Genomic DNA, 18,942 nt, shown 5'->3' on the forward strand with positions numbered 1-18,942 from the left:
TTTTAATTTTATCCAGAAGCTTGGACTATAGGTATTGAACTCAGCTCAGAAGTTACCAATGATTACAGTGTATTTGCTTTCAGTTTTTCTTTTCTTTTCTTTTGTTGGTTGTGGGGCTTGAACTCAGGGTTTGGATGCTATCCCTGAGCTTTTCCACCCAAGGCTTTCGCTCTACCACTTTGAGCCACAGCTCCACTTCTGGTTTTCTGGTAGGTAATTGGAAATAAAAGTCTCATGGACTTTCCTGCCTTGGCTGGCTTTGATCCTCAGATCTCAGCCTCCTGAGTAGGTACGATTACAAGCATGAGACACTGGAGTCTGGTAAGTTTTTTTCTTTTTTTGTCAGATGAGGGACTTGAACTCAGGGCCTGGGCATTGTCCAGGAGCCTCTTTGTGCCTAAGGATAGCACTCTACCACTTGAGCAACAGCATCAATTCCGGTTTTTAAATGGTTAATTGGAGAGAAGAGTCTCACAGGGACTTTTCTGCCTGGGCTGGCTTTAAACCACAATCATCAGATTTCAGCCTCCTGAGTATCTAGGATTACAGACATGAGCCACCAGCGCCCAGCTAAGTTTTTCTTTTTCTTTTATTTACTTATTTATTTGTCAGTTGTGGGGCTTGAACTCTGGGACTGGGCACTGTCCCTGAGCTCCTCAGCTCAAGGAGAGTGCTCTACTTGAGCCACAGCACCATGTCCAGTTTTCTGGTGGTTAATTGGAGATAAGAGTCTCATGGAGGGAGGGGAAGCTGGCTCAGTGGTAGAGCACTTGCCTTGCAGGCATGAGGCCCTGGGTTCGATTCCTCAGCACCACATAAGCAAAAAAAGCCAGAAGTGGCGCTGTGGCTCATGTGGTAGATCGCTAGCCTTGAGCTGAAGAGCTGAGGGACAGCGCCCAGGCCCAGAGTTCAGGCCCCACGACCAGACCAAAAAAAAAAAAAGTCTCATGGAAGAACTACTAGCCAGGTGTTGGTGACTCACACCTGTAATCCTAGCTACTAAGGAGGCTGAGGTCTGAGGATCGAAGATCGAAGTTCAAAGCCAGCCCAGGCAGGAAAGTCCGTGAGACTCTTATCTCCAATAAACCACTTGAAAACCAGAAGTGGCGCTGTGGCTCAAGTGGTAGAGCCTTGCCTTGAGCTGAAGAGTGCAGGAACAGCACCCAAGCCCAGAGTTCAAGCCCCATGACTCACCAAAACAACAACAACAACAAAAAGAGTCTCATGGACTTTTCTGCCTAGTCTGGCTTTGAACCGTAATCCTTAGATCTCAGTTTCCTGAGTAGCTAGTATTACAGGCATGAGCCACTGGTGCCCAGCAAGTTTTTCTTTCTTTTTATTTTATTGTGAGAATACCATACAGAAGAGTTACAATTACATGGGCAAGATAACGAGTACATTTCTTATCAAGCATTGTTGCCTCCCGGTACTCTACATGATCAGTGAGATTTCTCTAGTAACGAACTATAGAAATGATCCCTGAAAGTAGTCTTAAGGTTTTCTTTTTATATACAAAGTACACACATTTTAAATACCATGCCTTTCCTCTTTATAGTTACGTTACTGCGTAACAACTATAATATGCAATATTAAGTATTCTCTTTATACTCTGTATTATAAATTGATATTATGATTCTTCAACCTGAATACCCCACCCACTAAGAAGCCCCACCCACTCAGCTCTGGGAGCCAATCAAACCTGATGCTGGAGGTGAACCCACACCTACCTGCTTTTTGCACTTGTCAATCTTCTCTTTCTCTTGACTGGTCAGAAATGGACCCAATTTTTTCTGCCACTGAAGGACCCACTCATACAACAAGACAAAGCTGCCAGTCGCTGTTTCCAAAGCATTGTAGACTAATTTTCCCAGCTGTTCATCGCTGCCTGCAAATGAAACAGAACAGTCATGAAATCTCATTCACTCACTCGCTCATTTAACAGTGTGACTCTGCTATGTGCTGTGAGAACTATTTTTCTAAAATATATGTGCTCTCTGCTTGAAAGCCTTCTGTGGACTGAGCTGGTTTGAACAAGACCGTGTCTACTCTATACTCTGTTCCCTTATGATTAACTTTCAGCGGTACGACTGCTTTAATAAACATGTATTTACTCACCAACACATTTTCCTTTGTGTACCATGAGCTGGTCAGGACCTCCCGCAGAGAAATACAGGATTTCACAGGAGCCAGGGGAATCATCGCTGCCACATATGGAATACTGACGATCGCGCCTTCAAAATACCGAGGGACAATTTGTTTTCTTTAAGATTAGGACAGGAAGTCTTGCTCTTCTGGTTCCAGAAGATGACTGGCCCTCTCCACCCTCAACTGATCATCTTCCTTGGTGCTTTGACCTTGGCTGTCACCGTCACTCATTCTGTCTCACTGTCAGAAATGGGGAGCGGCCCAGGCTGAGCGCTGGACAGAGGCCCTGGGAAACAAAGGCGGCTGGCTTGCTCAAAGGAGGAGGTGGCGTGGTGGGGCAGCGGGGCGGGACAGGATAGAATGAAATGGGAAATCCACTCCTCTTCCATGGTGCCCACTTTCTACTCTCCACTTGGGGCCAGGAGGAGTGGGGCATGATGCGAACCTGAAGACACCATGCTGCCTGACATCTCCAGAGCTGCTCATGGCTACACCTCCCCTCCCCCACCCCTCCCCCCAAATAACAATTCTTGGGACAGGGCATGGCGGCATATATAATCTCAGCTACTCAGGAGGCCAACCTAAACAATTTACTGAGACTCTGTCTTTTTTTTTTTTTTTTTTGGGTCCGGTTGTGGGGCCTGAACTCTGGGCCTGGGCGCTGTCCCTCAGCTCTTCAGGTCAAGGCTAGCGCTCTACAGCCACAGCACTACTTCCGGCTTTCTTTTTGCTTATGTGGTGCAGAGGAATCGAACCCAGGGCCTCAGGCATGCAAGGAAGCACTCTACCACTGAGCCACCCTCCTAGCCTGAGACTCTGTCTTAAAATACAATTTGAAAGTACTGGGAGTATAGCTCAGTGACAGAACGCTTTACTAGTGTATGCGAGGCCCTGGGTTCAATCCCCAGTAAAAACTAAAGATCAAATAAGGATGGTTGGAAACTGGTTTTATGTGGCTATCCAATTCAGTAAGACAGGCAGGCTTCGAGAGGGTTATTGACACTGAAGACCCACCAAACTTCACAAGTGTGTGAAGTCCATAGGACTCTCATATCCAGTTAACCACCAAAAAGTTCAAAGTGGAGCTGTGGCTCAAATGTTAGAGCACCAGCCTTGAGCAAAAACAGTGTAAGGAATATCACCAGTTCCTAAGTTGAAGCCTGAATACCAGCACACACCTTACCGCGTCCCTCCCCCATCCCCCAGGAATGCCAAGATTTACCGTGCCCTTCCAGAGGAGCTGGTGCGGTGTTTGCCATTTCCCACAAAGTCAGGGGAGCCTCCACACAGAGTGTGTGCCGTTCTATGTCCTCCTGGGTCTCTCTTAGAACTAGGATCTTGGTTTGACAGACTAGCAATTTCCAGACGCTCCTAGAAAAAGAAATACAAATCCTAGTTTAGATGCAAGTCTAGAATGGAAGACAAGCACTGAATTTAATGGTGAATTCAGGGCCAGACATGTCTTGTTTAAACTGAATGACTACAATGGAATAAAACTCAACTTATACCAACTTAATGCCCAAATATGTACTGGGTCAAAAACTAAAGTCTAAGCCAGGTGCTGGTGGCTCACACCTGTAATCCTAGCTACTCAGGAGCCTGAGATCTGAGGATCCTGGGTCAAGGCCAGCCCAGACAGAAAAGTCCCTGAGACTCTTTTTTTTTCTTTTTTCTTTTTGGTTGGTTGTGGGGCGTGAACTCTGGACTTGAGCGCTCTCCCAGAGCTCTTCAGCTCAAGGCAAGTGCTCTACCCACTTGAGCCACAGTGCCACTTCTGGTTTTCTAGTGGCTTATTGGAGATAAGAGTCTCACGGACTTTCCTGCCTGGGCTGGCTTTGAACTGCGATCCTCAGATCTCAGCCTCCTGAGTAGCTAGGATTATAGGCGTGAGCTACCAGTGCCTGGCTCCCTTAGACTCTTATCTCCAATAAACCACCAGAAAACTGGAAGTGGCGCTGTGGATCAAGTGGTAGAGCGCTAGCCTAGAGGTGAAGAGCTGAGGGACAGAGCCCAGTCCCAGAGTTCAAGCCCCATGACGGACCAAAAAAAAAAAAAAAAGAGTCCAGGTTGCAGGTTTTTTTGGTTTGTTTTGTTTATATTGTTGTTGTTTTCCAGTCCTGCGGCTTAATTCAGGTCCTGGGTGCTGTCCCTGAGTTCTTCAGCTCAAGGCTAGCGCTCTACCACTTAAGCCACAGCGCCACTTCCAGCTTTTTCTGTGTATGTGGTACTGAGGAATTGAACCCAGGGCTTCATGCATGCTAAGCAAGTACTCTACCGTTAAGTCACCTTCCCAGGCCCAGGTTGCAGTTTTAAGGAGAATATGGATTTTATAGATTGGAATGCTAAGAATTTTGGAACATGCATGTGAAGTTAGGAGACTGAGCCCTTGGGCAGGCAGGGGAAGGAATTCACACAACAGCCCAGAGGCTGCCTGGAGTGTTGGGGTAGGCAGGAGAGCTGGGAAGCAGAGCTGGAGAGAGAGTCACAGCTGAGCTGAGACTGTGGAAAACGGGGCGGGGGGGGGGGGCGCTCCAGCCGTGCTGCCAGGGCTGCACACAGCCTCGGTGAATACTGCACAGGGCCTCCGTTCGGTTTCTCTACATCTAAGTCAAACGCTTCATTTGTAAAGAATGAGGAACATTTTCTCTGGATTCCTCTAATTGCGCTCACTCCCCTCCCCACACCCTCCACTGAGCAGACTCAGGAGAAAAGAAGAAAATCCTTCCAGTATCCATTTCCACCCCTTTGCTTCTAGAATCTTTCAACACCTGGGGAGATCTCAGGCAGGTGCTGAATGGGGGGGGCCACACCTCTCATATGACTTACACCCCCCCACACACAAACACCAGCATTATTTGAATTCCAGCCTTGTTTATTTACAAATTGTCACACTTCTCCTGTGACTCCTCCTTAAAGGGCCTGAATCACCTAAGCCTAAATCAGCTCCAGAGAATACATTCCACTCACTTTGCCATGACCTAAAACACACAAGTGAATGTTTGTTACTTCACTTTAAGGGTTACTACTGAAAGCAACAGAGAGGGAAAATCGATCTTGATGGACATGAAAGTAAGTCATTTATGCTTATCTTAGTGCAAGCGAATAGACAGAGTACCTGCTTCGCCATTTCTTTCCTCTTTTTCTCTTCTTTTATCTCTTCTTTCCTTCTCTGAATCTCATGAAGGATTTCACGTTGCTAAAATGAATAAACCACAGTCAGATGCTGATCTCTGAAAAAACACAGTGAGAAACAGGGACTGTGAATTACAACCACCTAGAGCCTCGCTCCTGAGAGACCTGGACACGGAGAACCTGGGTAGGAGCCAGCTGCAGCGGCATGATGTCTGAGGGACCTCATGCCTCTGGCTCCCCAGTGCCTGGAGGAGGTGTGAGGGAGGACTGTGGGGAAGCACTAGCCCCCTCGGTGTCTTCATCCTCGTTGTTTTGTTTTGTTGTTGGTTGTGGGGTTTGAACTCTGGGCCTGAGCTCTTCAGCTCAAGGCAAACACTCTACTACTTGAGCCAGAGCCCCATTTCCTCTTCACCCTCTTTCTTATCTGCCCGCTCAGTGTCTGGCTCCAGGGCCAGCTTGCAGGAGTGGGCTGGGCTGAGCTGTCCCTGCCCTGGGCCTGGGGGAGATGAGGGCCGAGGTTCCACACCCCTCCACCCTCCACCCCACCCTCCACCGGGATCCACACCTGCATTTCCAGCCTTTTCAGTATAAAAAGTGGTATTTTGATCTTTATCCAATTTTTCTTAGTTCCCTAAAATTTCAGATTGTAAGTGTCAAAAGTATTAAGACCATCACTTAAACTCTAATAAGGGGGCTGGGAAGGTGGCTCAGTGGTAGAGCGCTTGCCTTACATGCCTGAGGCCCTGGGTTCAATTCTTCAGCACCACATAAGCAAAAAGAAAAAAGCCAGAAGTGGGGCTGTGGTTCAAGTGGTAGAGCGCTAGCCTTGAGCTGAAGAGCTGAGGGACAGTGCCCAGGCCCAGAGTTCAGGCCCCACGACCGGACTCCCCCCCCCAAAAAAAACTCTAATAGCAATGATATAAAATGCAAAAAAAAAAAAAACCTGGGGGGGGAATGGGGGGAGGAGATGTTGAGGGACAGGAAGGGGAAACAAAGGAGGAGGCTACAATGCTTGATAAGAAATGTGCTCATTATCTTGACCATGTAATTGTAACTCCTCTGTACGGTATTTTCATTATAAAAAAATAAAAAATAAAAACAAACATATCCTCAAATTTATGCAGTTACAACAGTATACCAAAACAATGCTGTTAGCTACATATTTACTGTCTCCTAATAATAGGAAACTATACATTCTCAATGATGACTGGACTATACAGTTTTATAGGAGGTAAGCAAGATGGTGCATGGTTACACATGCCTGGAATCCCAGCTACTCAGAAGCCAGAGGCAGGAAGCTTTAAGAGTTGTAGGTCAGTCTGGACAAAGGTAGTGAGGCCCTATTTCAAAAACAAAATTTAGGTCTGGGAATGTGGCTTAGTGGTAGAGTGTTTGTCTAGCACGTATGAAGCCCCGGGTTTGATTACTCAGTACCACATAAACAGAAAAAGCTGGAAGTGGCACTGTGGCTCACGTAGTAGAGTGCTAGCCTTGAGCAAAAGAAGCTCAGGGACAGTGCCCAGGCCCTGAGTACAAGACCCGGGACTGGCAAAATAATAATACAAGAAGGGCTGGGGTGTGGGCCTGGCTAACAAGCTGGAAGCCTTGAGGTCAGTCATTCTACTGCATAAAGTAAACAGACACAAAATGGTTAGGACTCAGTGCTAGCATAAACACTGGAAGAAGAAAACAAGGAGCCAGATACACAATTCCAAGGAAAAGTGGAAACATAGAAGGTAGGTGAGGATCTGGGAAGGGGAAGGGCAGGAGGGATAGTAGGGATGGAAAACAGGATGAAAGTATGTTTGTTAAATGCATGTATGACAACGTCACAACAAACATAAGCCCGACACTGGTGCCTTACACCTGTAATCCTAGCTACTTAGAAGGCTGAGACTGGAAGGACGGCACCTCTGGACTAGCTGGGCCAAAAGACTCCATCTTAATGCGTGGTGGTTCACACCGGTCACCCCAAGTATAAACAGGAGGGTCAGAGTGCTGGCCAACCTCAACAAAAAGTAGATACTATTAGAAAAATTGCAAATGCAGAAAGCAGTAGAGTCATGACTCAGTGGGTTTGTATGTTCTGCTCTGACTTTGAGGAAGCAATATGAAGATAAACGCATGAGGCTGCACACCATGCTGTACACCTGCAATCCCAGTACTTGGAGGCAGAGGTAGGACTGTTTTGAGACCTGCCTTGGCTACCTTGTCTCAGAAAAGCAAGAAGAGAGCAAGGTGTGTGGGGGTGGAAGGGGATGAGTGGGTGTGGCAAGCATCACTGTGAGGTAGAGGTGGAGGTTGAAGCGTTAACACATTCAACACACAGCAACTCAAAGAGCAGGCAGAACAGACCAATGGAACCAAACGAACCCTAGCAATAGAAGCTGGTGTATGCTTCATGGAAACAGTGTGAGTCACTTCATAAAAAAATAGTTATTTAATAGACGTGTTGCAGAAATGTCCAGGAAGGAAAACAAACCTATGCCCTCTTTTCTCTAATTTGCAGTGAGATCAGTTCTGGATAACTTGAACCAAAGAATACACAGGAAAAAAAATTAAAACCAAGGAAGAAGTTCAGGAACTCACACTGTACTCTTTTTTTGTAGTTGTTGTTGGTTGTGGGTCTTGAACTCTGGGCCTGGGTGCTGTCCCTCAGCTCTTCAGCTCAAGGCTAGCCCTCTACCACTTGAGCCACAGCGCCACTTCCGGCTTTTTCTATTTACGTGGTGCTGAGGACTCAAACCCAGGGCCTCATGCAGGCGAGGCAAGTGCTCTACTGCGGAGCCTCCTTCCCAGCCCCCGCCCACACTGTGTTTGATGTGAAGGATTTAAAGTAAGGAAAGGGTTCACACTCATGCAGCAGACAAAAGGACAAGGAGCGTGAGGAGCTTCGTTCCAGGCTTTGGGGCTTACTGTGGGTGGGTGGGCGTGCTGGTCTCACACGAGGAAGAGACGCAGTGGACTCCACCAGTGTGGCCAGCTCCGAAAGATGCAGGAGGGTTCCCCAACGCCCCTTCTCTTTCTCAAAGTGAGGCCGGCCTGATGGCCGTAGGGAGGGGACACGGAGGGGCCCGCGGGCCATCCCCTGCAGCTCCTGCACATGGTCAGTCCCGCTTCCAGACACAGTCAGGGGCAGCAGCCACCGAGCTCTGGGCCTGGGATGTCTCACCTCCTGCTCCTCTCTCCGCTGGGCCTCCAGCAGCCTCTGCCGCTCCTCCTGAGCCTGCCGGGCCAGCATTTCTTCATGGAAGGACTTGGGAGGGGGCTTGTTATGCTCGCTGAGAAATGACTGCACGTGGTACGCCAGCTCGAATATCATCACCTAAACACAGAAGAGCCAGCAAATAAACACAGAAGAGCCAGCAAGCGCAAGTGACCAAGCGGGAGGGCAGGGAGCGGCCGCTCTTATTCCATCTGGAGCACGGGGGACGGAACTCAGGCCCGTGGCCAGGCTCGGTGGCTGTTCCACATATGAGCCGCGCTGCCAGGCCCATCACCGTCAAGAGTCTTCACAGATTTATAAGGGGTGCTACTGGGATTTGAACTAGGGGCCTTGCACCTAGTAGCAGGCATTCTACCACTTGAGCCTTACCCCCAGTCTTTTGGTTTTAAGTATTTAGATAGGGTCTCGCCCTTTTTTCTTTTTCTAGCTATGCTTCCCATACAACTAGAGTTTGTAGATATATGCCACCATGCCCAACTTGTTTGAGATGGGAGTCTCGCTATTTTTTGCCTGGGCTGGGTTTGAAGTGCAGTCTTTCTCTCTCCACCTCTCCAATAGCTGGGATTATAAATGTGAGCCATGACACCTGGCCTCCATATTTTTCTTGTCAGCACTTGGTGCTGCCCGCTTTTCTAGTTTCTAGGGTGTGTTCTGTTTGCTCCCCTCACCTGTGGCTGAACTCTTTGCTCACTGTGGTTTTCCCAGCGTCAGGCCAGTGTCTGTGCAAGGTAATGAATTGATGAGAATCAGTGAGTCTGATGTGACTCACGTAAGAAAAGAGTCTCCGGCAAGTGTTAGTTTATGTTTATTATGATAAACAATGAGCTACTAAATTAAAAGTCGCTTAGAGGCAAATGAAAATGGTTAACAACCTGTTACTTTTAGCTGGACGTGGGGACCCCAGCCTGTAATCCTACAAAACACAACTAAAACAAGCAAAAGGGCTGCGGGCATGTGCGTCTCAAGTGGTAAAGTGCTTGCCTTATAAAGGCTTGGCCCTGGGTTCAATCCACAGTATTGGCACTCCCTCCGCCCTCTCTCCTACAAACCACGTTGCTTTCGGGTATCTATCCCCATTCAAATGATGAGATGAGTCACATCTTAATAGCTGGGTGCCACACCACCAAGAATCCCATAGCCACACTTTAATACTTAATTATATTCTACTTTACTTGAAAATAAAAACAAATTCTCTGGAATTATAGGCTTCGGGCTATGGAAACAAACTTTAGGCTGACAAGAGCCAGTGCATTCCCTGGTCTAACATGCTTTCAAGTCCCCTATGTGAACACATTTCCAGTGAGTATTGATAGTTTTAAAAAATTGTGGCCAAAGCCGGCACCCGGTGGCTCACGCCTGTAATCCTAGCTACTCAGAAGGCTGAGATCTGAAGATCATGATTCAAAGCCAGCCCAGGCAGGAAAGTCCGTGAGACTCTTATCTCCAATAAACCACTAGAAAACTGGGAAGTGATGCTGTGGTTCAAGTGGTAGAGCACTTACCTTGAGCTGAAGAGCTGAGGGACAGCGCCCAGGCCCAGAGTTCAAGCCCCATGACCAAAAAAAAAATTGTGGCCAAATATCTACAGCACGCTAGTATAAACAGGAGGTGGAATGCTTTAAATGCTAAGGGCACTCACAATGTGTGCATCCATTTCCAGAACCTTCTCACCTGTCCAAATTGAAACTTCGTACTCATGCAACAGCTGTCTACTGCCCCCAGCTCTACCCACAGCCATTCCACCCGCTGTCCCCATGAATCGGAGAACTAGTCTCACAGTATTTGTCTTAGTTTGGCCAGCATCTTCCAGTTAATGAATAGCCTGTGTTTAAGCTGGAATAAAATCCCACTGCATCCCGTCCTCTGCCGGCCTAGTGACTTGTGGTAAGATGCAGGGCAGGACAGCCAGCTGCAGCTTCCAGTGAGCAATACAATACAACTGACGTTCTATGGCAGAATGGCACCACTGAACAGGGGCTTGCGTGGCTATTGCTCTATTATTTCATGTGCCTGGGTGTAAATCCATAATGATCTTAAAATTAAAAGGTCAGTTTAGAAGAAATCAGAAAACAAAATTAAATCCTAAGTCACAAATCTAAGAATCTAGAGATTTTCTGGAGCTGAATTTTCTACAAACTCCCTGGTATTTTTCATTAGACATTGGAGCCCCTTAGACCTGAAGGAAATTTTAGAAGAATTCCCCAGTTCTCATCTCTCACCTCTCTCTTTAGCTTTTCACTCGGAGCTGGCACTCTACCACTTGAACCACAGCTCCACTTCTAGCTTTTGTAGGGTAATTGGGGACAAGAGACTCACAGACTTTCTTTCCTGCCTGAGCTGGCTTTGAACCATGATCCTCACATCTCAATCCTCTGAGTAGCTAGGATTATAGGCATGAGCCACAGGCACTTGGACTTCAATTACTTTTTTTTTTTTTGGTGGTGGTGGTGGGGTTTGAACTCTGAGCCTAGGTGCTATCCCTGAGCTCTACCACTTGAGCCACAGTGCCACTTCTAGCTTTTTCTGTTTATGTGTTACTGAGGAATTGAACCCAGGCTTCATGCATGCTATGCAAGCACTCTACCACTGAGCCATCTTCCCAGCCCTTCAATGACTTTCTTTATACTGCCAATCACTGAAGTTCTTGGAAACAGCAATTTTAGTTGAAAAAATTTCTTTTTAAAATTTTTTTGGGGGGGCATTCAGTTGTGGGGCCTGAACTCTGGGCCTGGGTGCTGTCCCTTCAGCTCTTCAGTTCAAGGCTAGCGCTCTACCACTTGAGCCACAGCACCACTTCCGACTTTTCCCCCCCTGCTAATGTGGTGCTGAGGACTCGAACCTAGGGCCTCATGCATGCAAGGCAAGCGCTCTACCACTGAGCCACCTTCCCAGTCCCATAGTTGAAAAAATTTCTATAGCCACAAGGCACCTCCTAACTCTTCCATGACTCAGCCCTGTGAAATTCACTTGCATTATGAATTACCTGCATTAATTAGGGAAAGCAAGGGAGAGTCTGTCTGCTCACTTTATAGGAGAATGGCGCTTTGTCTTTAACAATGAGAATAGACAGGATGGTCTGGGGATAGTCCAATGCGGACTCTTCTCACTTTTCCTGGGGTACAGTGAGCTACCCAAAGGGAGTGTCTCCCAGGCAAAGTGTGAAAGACTTAGTCCCCAGCTGGGCACTGGGAGGAGGGCACTGGGAACCTTTAAGAGGCAGGACTTCCTGGTAGGTCTTCTGACAGGATAGTGGAACCCCAGCCTCTCCTCTTCCTCTTTTACTTTCAGCCCCCCTAAGGTTGTATTGTTGGAACATATGCCAGAAATAACAGGGCCAGTCAGACCTGGATGGAAATCTCCAATACTGAAAGGCAAAGTGGACCTCTATCTCTAAGATGTTTATGTCAAGCATTTGCTACATCAATAGAAAGCTGTCTAACACATAACACAGTGATACTGAATGACTGGGAAAGTCTGGGAAAGGTGGAGTGCGCTTGAAGGGAACTGGCCCACTCTGAGGGAAACATGGAAACCTCGTCTTATCCTCTAAAGTGCCACCAAGGGAGAAGACCTATGCAGACCCTGACGTTTAAAAAGAAGAGTCAGTACCAAACTCAGCGTAAATGTCAGGTACAGAAGAGACACTGAGGGAGCATAGGACATCATCACCAATTAAGGAAAACAAGGAGCTTTTTGATATGTGTAAAAGGAAAAAAATGATATATTCTGATGAGAAATCAGTTTCTACATTTTTTACTAGGAAAGTTCATATCAAAATCCAGTCAAGATGTCATGCCCGAAGAGTGCAAAAATGGCCAGGATGTCAGAGACAGCCTTAAACACCATCAACATATACTCTACAACTTTTAAATCATAAATCCTGTAACCCAAGAAATACAAATAACCAAGTCCCCCTTTGTGACAACAATAAGAAGCAAAACAAACTGGGTGCTGGTAGCTCACACCTGTAATCCCAGCTACTCAAGAGGTTGAGGCCCAGAAGACTATAGTTCAAGGTCCACCTAAGCCAAAAAGTCTGTAGCTAAGATAACCAGCAAAAAAAGCAACCAGGCCAGAGGTGTGGCTCAAGCAACAGCATGTCAGCCTGTCACAGCCCAGCACACATGAGGCTCCAAGTTCAAATGCCAACCCAGTGACAACAACAACAGAAAAACACACAAACAAAAACTGGTTTTAAGCTGGGTGTTGGTGACTTACGCCTGCAATCCTAGCTATTCAGGAGGCTAAGATCTGAGAATTACAGTTCAAAGCCAGCCCAGTAGGAAAGTGCATGAGACTCTTATCTCCAATAAACTACTCAGAAAACCAGAAATGGTGCTGTGGCTCAAGTGGTAGAGCGCCTCGCCTTGAGCTGAAGAGCTGAGGGACAGCGCCCAGGCCCAGAATTCAAGCCCCATGAGCGGCAAAAAAACAAAACAAAACAAAACTTGTTCTGGGGCTGGGAAGGTGGCTCAGTGGTAGAGTGCTTGCCTTGCATGCCAGAGTCCCTGGGTTCGATTCCTCAGCACCACATCAGCAAAAAGAAAAAAGCCGGAAGTGGGGCTGTGGCTCAAGTGATAGAGCGCTCGCCTTGAGCTGAAGAGCTGAGGGACAGTGCCTAGGCCCAGAGTTCAGGCCCCACGACCGGACCCCCCCCAAAAAAAAAAACAACTTGTTCTAGTCACAGTAGGATCTGACGCACACTGGAAAAACCTGTAAGCTGGGACAGAAACTGTAACTGCCCACTTCAATTAGCTTACCTCCCCACAATGCTTTCTGGCCAGTTCTTCTAAGCGGGATTTCAGCAAATTAACACTTTCATTGGACAGACCTTTGGCATTCTTTAATTCTATCTCAGGAACTCTGAAAAAGACAAAAATGGTGTCACAAGAGAGAGCCGTGGCTGAGAGACATGGTGAGCCTGAGTGCATTGACAGTCGCTGAGTTCCCATACACCTCACCACAGCCACCTCAGGTTAAGGGTACTTACTCAACCTGTCACCCATCTCCTAGCCACTCCAGGTACTAGGCAGACCTAGTCTGCATCCTGGCTGTCAGGGGGCCACCTCCTGGGGAGACCTTGATTTACTGAGCTCGAATGACCACCTCCCCTTCCATGTCTTCTGCGTCTGATTGCAGATTTACATCCAATGAGAATTTCTTAACCTTGATTGTTTATTGCTTCTGATTTGCCCCTGATCCTCAACTCTGGATCTCCTCTTAAAAAAAAAAAAAATCCCCCATCCCACCTCTCATTTGGCTGCTCATATCCTTTATGATAAATCAGTCATGGACAGTATTTTCCTGAGTCTTTGAGTTATTCTAGCTAATTCTCAAACTCAAGAAGGTGGTTATGGGAATTCCCACATATGTAAGATGTGTTGAGATTGGAAGCTGGGTGCTGGTGGCTCATGCCTGTAATCCAAGCTACTTGGAAAGCTAAGATTGGAAGCTTAGGCAGAAAAATCCCTAAGATTTTTTTCTCCACCCACAGCTCTTTGCTGTGGAGTGTGCCTGTCAATTCTGCTGTGTGACAGGCTGTGAGCAGGAAAAACATGGTTCCAGGTCAGCTCAGGCAGAAAAGTCAGCATGAGTCCATCTCAGAGGAAGACACTAGGTATGCTGGCTCATGCCTGCCACCTTAGCTATGGTGGGAATGGGAAAACAGGAGGATCACAGTCCACACATATACCTGGGCAGAAAGCGAGACCCTATCTCAAAAATAATCAGCCCCCTACCCCTAAAAAGTGCAGGGACAGGAGGCATATCTCAGCTGGGATCACCTGCCTATCCAAAACAGGAGACTTGGAGCCAGCTTCTGTGGTGCACCCCGGGGGACTCTATGGGGTCTGTGCCTTGGGCCCTTGGGCCCCTGGGCAGCTTCAGACAAGATACTGTGTACTCTGTGTCAGGAAACACACACACACACTCACAGTAAATGGTAAAACCCTGGAGAGGCACAGTCTTCATTTGCTCCCGTACACTGAGTTAACGGCTCCCATTAATGACTTTTTCAGAGCAAGTGCGGCTGGCTTCCTGACTTCCAGGAGCCTGGTGTGGATGCAAATCGTGGCGACTTTTCTTATTCCTCCCTTCCTTAGGACAACATCCACCAGAGCTGACCAGCCCGTAGCAAGCAGCACACCGGCCACTTTCCTTCCCAAGCTGCCACTGCTCCTCACACAGCCAGCCCACATATCTAACAGCAGCCAGGCAGGGCTGCCTCCCTGGGGAATGTCTGGGGACACCCCCCCCCACCTCCCAAAGGCCTAACCAGGAGGCCCCAGGGCTGGCAGCAGGCTGAGCCCAGGCCAGAACGCCTTTAGCCATGCCTTTCTTGTCTTGTGGTGGACTGTTCCCCTTGCCACTTGATGAGAATTAAATAAACCTGAACACATCAGAAGAAGCAAATGGAGTCACCGCACAAATATCAGCATCTGGAGCGAATGTTCTAGAACTGTACAAGGCAGATGCAGTTTGCTGAAACATTGGAAAGGAAAGCTTACATGAAACAGGGGAAGGAGGGGAAAAATGATCTGGAATGAAAATCTTGGAAATTGTTTCTACAGGTACTCACACATCGGGGTAGGTTGGGGGGCACTTCACCCTCAAATCCACTTTCACATACACTTCTTCACCAGCCAGGCCCTGGGGGTACAGAACTAAGTTGATTTCAGGGGGCCCTTTGACCTAAAAGAGAGGAAGGATATTTGTTCTAGAAAGTCAATGGTAATGATCGAGCTAACATCCCCTTAGCTCCAGGGTTCTACCTACGCAGGTGGTGGCTCCTATTTTCCAAAAGCATGGCTTAAAAACAACACCGTGTTAAGGAAAATACATTTCCCCTGGCAAAGTACCAAATCACTGAATCAAAAGACTGTATTTGGTTTCCACACCTTCATATGTGACAGAGTGCCAACTCTATGCTGGTCACTGTCCTCGGGCTAGAAGCACGAGGGTGAACTCATATAGCCACGGGTCCAGCCAGCTGTACAAACCATAAGGCAAATACCAATGGGAGCTGGGAGGGCTGTTCAGGCAGAGGTGCTAGACACAGTAGGAGGGGCAGAAGATACCTGGGCAGGTAGGGCAGAGAGGGGAGAGTTGCTGAGACACCCTCCCCAAAATGCTTGGGGCTTCAGATTTCAGAAGGTTTTGGAAAATGTGCATTGACTTTTTAAAGTTTTGAGCCAGTTACAGTGGCTCATGACTGTAACCCCCAGCTATTCACAGTTTGATATCAGCCCAGGTAAAAAATTGGTGAACCCCTCCACATCTCAACCAATAAAAAGGTGGGTGCAGGGCTGGGAAGGTGGCTCAGTGGTAGAGTGCTTGCCTTGCATGCCAGAGGCCCTGGGCTCGATTCCTCAGCACCACATAAGCAAAAAGAAAAAAAGCCCGAAGTAGCGCTGTGGCTCAAGTGGTAGAGCGCTAGCCTTGAGCTGAAGAGCTGAGGGACAGCGCCCAGGCCCAGAGTTCAGGCCCCAGGACCGGACCCCCCCCCCAAAAAAAAAGAAAATGAGTGAGGATATTAGGCTGATTCTAACACTGGCATGGAAAACCTGAAAAGTAAAACTAGTCTGGGAAGTTCTGTAAAGCAAATGGAAACATTAGACACTTAGGTTTGCTACAAATGTATTGTAACTAAAGCAATATTGATAGTGTTGCTGGAGTAGATGGATAGATAATATTAAATAGTAGATACAGATACATTCGGGAATTATTTCACTGGCAACGATTTGAAGTCAAGACGTGGGGATCCTCATTGGAAGCTGGCCATGGAGAATAACCATCAACACTCCATCTATATAGCTAGCAAATATGCCAGGCTGGGGCCTGGCTCAAGTGCCAGCCTGTAGCAAGCAGGCAAAGTGATTTGGAGGCCCTAGGTTCAAACCCTGGAAAACAAAGTCATGAAAGAATTGAAAGGAAATCTCAAAGATTTCATAGTTTGGTAACAATGGAACAAGGAAGTGTTGAAGTGTTTTTCTTCTCTTTGGCCTTTTTTTTTTGGTAATACTGGGGATTGAACCCTGTGCTACTTGAGCTTCATCTTCAGTTCTATTTTCATTTTTTGAGATAAGTTCCTCCTAACTTTGCCTGAGCTTGGCTCAAACGACACATCCTCTTGCCTTTGTTTCCTGATGGCTGGGTATACTACCACATCCTTATTTCCCCAGATCTGGGGTCAAACCCACAAAGTAAATAGGTACTGGGCTACATCCTTAGCCTGAGAAGTCTTTTCTAGGAAAACAAATACAAAGAATAAAATATGAAACAAAAATAGTTCATTTTTATTCCAGTAAAACTGTTTTGTTTTTATTTTATATACTGGGTTTTGAACTCAGGTTTTTGTACATACTAGGCACATGCTCTACCACTTGAACCATGCTCCACCTCCTCTATTAAAATTTGTATCGCAGGGCTGGGAAGGTGGCTCAGTGGTAGAGCGCTTGCCTTGCATGCCTGAGGCCCTCAGCACCACATAAGCAAAAATAAAAAAGCCGGAAGTGGCACTGTGGCTCAAGTGGTAGAGCGCTAGCCTTGAGCTGCAGAGCTGAGGGACAGCGCCCAGGCCCAGAGTTCAGGCCCCATGACCGGACCCAAAAATAAAAAATAAATCAAATTTGCATCGCATAAATTAGACAAAAATAAAAATGCATGTGGCTTATTACAGGTAATTCATGAATCACAACATTAATATTTTTAATATGTATCTAGTGCTTACAAATGAATTTTTAAAAATAGACCACGGAGCAGAAAAAGAAATAAAAGATAAACAGTTTGCAGAAAAGGGAGGGCTTACACACAAAGGTGGTCAACACAGTTAAAACTTACAAGGAGACATTTCATTATCTCCTGGCAGAAAATGTGTGTGGTATATTATGAGAGTCTACAAGAACTCTCACAGACCTGATGTAGCATCAGAGACAGAGATGATAATTAAATTATAAGCCAGCAAACCTTGCACTGATAAGGTAATCTTGATGAAAGAAATGATAACAATTTAAAACTATCTTTCAATTATAAAATTGTAAACTATGGTCGTCCAGATTTGTATGTAAAATAATTTTTACTTGGCACTCCAAAGTGTTACTTACAAAGTATATATATATATATGTGTGTGTGTATATATAAATACATTTTATATATACATATATATAAATTATATATATACATATATATATGTTAAGGTGAAATTTACCTTTGAACATATTCCTCCCAAAAGTTTTTAAAAAAAGCCAGGCACTGGTGGCTCACATCTGTAATCCTAGCTACTCAGGAGGCTGAGATCTGAGGATTGAGGTTCAAAGCCAGCCCCGGCAGGAAAGTCTGTGAGACTCTAATCTCCAATAAACCACCAGAAAACCAGAAGTGGTGCTATGGCTCAAGCGGTAGAGTGCTCACCTTGAGCTGAAGAGCACAGGGACAACGCCCAGGCCCAGAGTTCAAGCCCCACAACCAAAAACTCTGATCTGAATTTAATGGCAGCGAATTTGGCCTGAACTGACATAAGGTGGTCAGTGTGAAATTTGAATATTCACAACTTCCAGTGGTGGTGGATCTTTGGAAGCTCCCCAAGATGTGGTCGAGTTGTCAGCAGTATGAGAAACCCACTGGCAAACATCGACAGGGCCACTGCTGAGCTCTGGAAGCCAGCTGGCCTCAGGATGGTGCACCTGCAAGGTCTTTCCCCGTAGAGGGTTGCACAGCGGGTGCTAGTAAGTGCCCATTAAATGAGTAAACGCCGATTCGTCCTTACTGATTCATCAATGATTTGCCTGTGGGGCCTTTGGAAGTGGATGAGGCCACGTGTCCCCGGACCAGGGGCAGTCACTGGATAAGGTTTTGTGTGTTTTGTGTCGTGTTCTATCACGTTACAAAGGCCACCAGCTGTAAATTCACACATTACTGGTGTGGCTACTCAAAGAAGCTGCTTTTTCACTTCCTTTTTCTGCATGAGAAGGTAATGAAAGGAAACTGGCTCCAGAGGACGTCGTGGGGGCTTCGTAGGAAGTCCAGTGCACCCCTGGGCATCTACGGGTGCTGATGACCAGTCTGACTTCGTGGTTGTCGGTGTTTGGACACAGAGAGGTCGTTCGCTGACCAGAAAGCCCGTGCTAGGCCCAGGGCAGCATGTGTAAGTGGTACACTTGCAGGTTAAAGTTAGTGGACTCTGGCAATGAAGGCCTAGCCAGGTCGGCCCCGGGGCCAGGCTGGGCCCGCCCCAGGCCGCCCGGTCTCCTGAGGGGAGGAGACGGTGTGAACTCGCTGGGGCAGCTCCAGAGAGCAGAGAGCCAGAGTCCCGCGGAAGTCCGGGAAGGGTGGGAGAGGAGGCAGAACTTCCTCAAAGACCCGGTTTAGAAACATTGTTCCGCAAAGACCGAGGGAGAAGCGGCGACGACGGGCAGCCCGCCCGGCTCGGCGGGGGGCCGGGG

The 18,942-nt window shown here is 47.2% G+C and overlaps 1 protein-coding gene across 1 annotated transcript in view; it reads right to left on the bottom strand.

Moving 5' to 3' along the window:
* Eif2ak4 (eukaryotic translation initiation factor 2 alpha kinase 4) overlaps positions 1-18,942 on the bottom strand; it is a 60,562-nt gene that overhangs the window by 35,706 nt on the left and 5,914 nt on the right. The window contains exons 2-8 of the mRNA XM_013010007.1: positions 15,081-15,193; positions 13,264-13,366; positions 8,450-8,602; positions 5,261-5,341; positions 3,368-3,516; positions 2,116-2,231; positions 1,728-1,885 (exon numbers count right to left, since the gene is read on the bottom strand). Of these exons, the coding sequence (XP_012865461.1) occupies positions 1,728-1,885; positions 2,116-2,231; positions 3,368-3,516; positions 5,261-5,341; positions 8,450-8,602; positions 13,264-13,366; positions 15,081-15,193 (873 nt within the window). The remainder of the gene's footprint in view (positions 1-1,727; positions 1,886-2,115; positions 2,232-3,367; positions 3,517-5,260; positions 5,342-8,449; positions 8,603-13,263; positions 13,367-15,080; positions 15,194-18,942) is intronic.

This window comes from Dipodomys ordii, unplaced genomic scaffold (genome assembly GCF_000151885.1).
Source record: "Dipodomys ordii isolate 6190 unplaced genomic scaffold, Dord_2.0 Scaffold11, whole genome shotgun sequence".
In the NCBI taxonomy this organism is placed as follows: Eukaryota; Metazoa; Chordata; class Mammalia; order Rodentia; family Heteromyidae; genus Dipodomys; species Dipodomys ordii.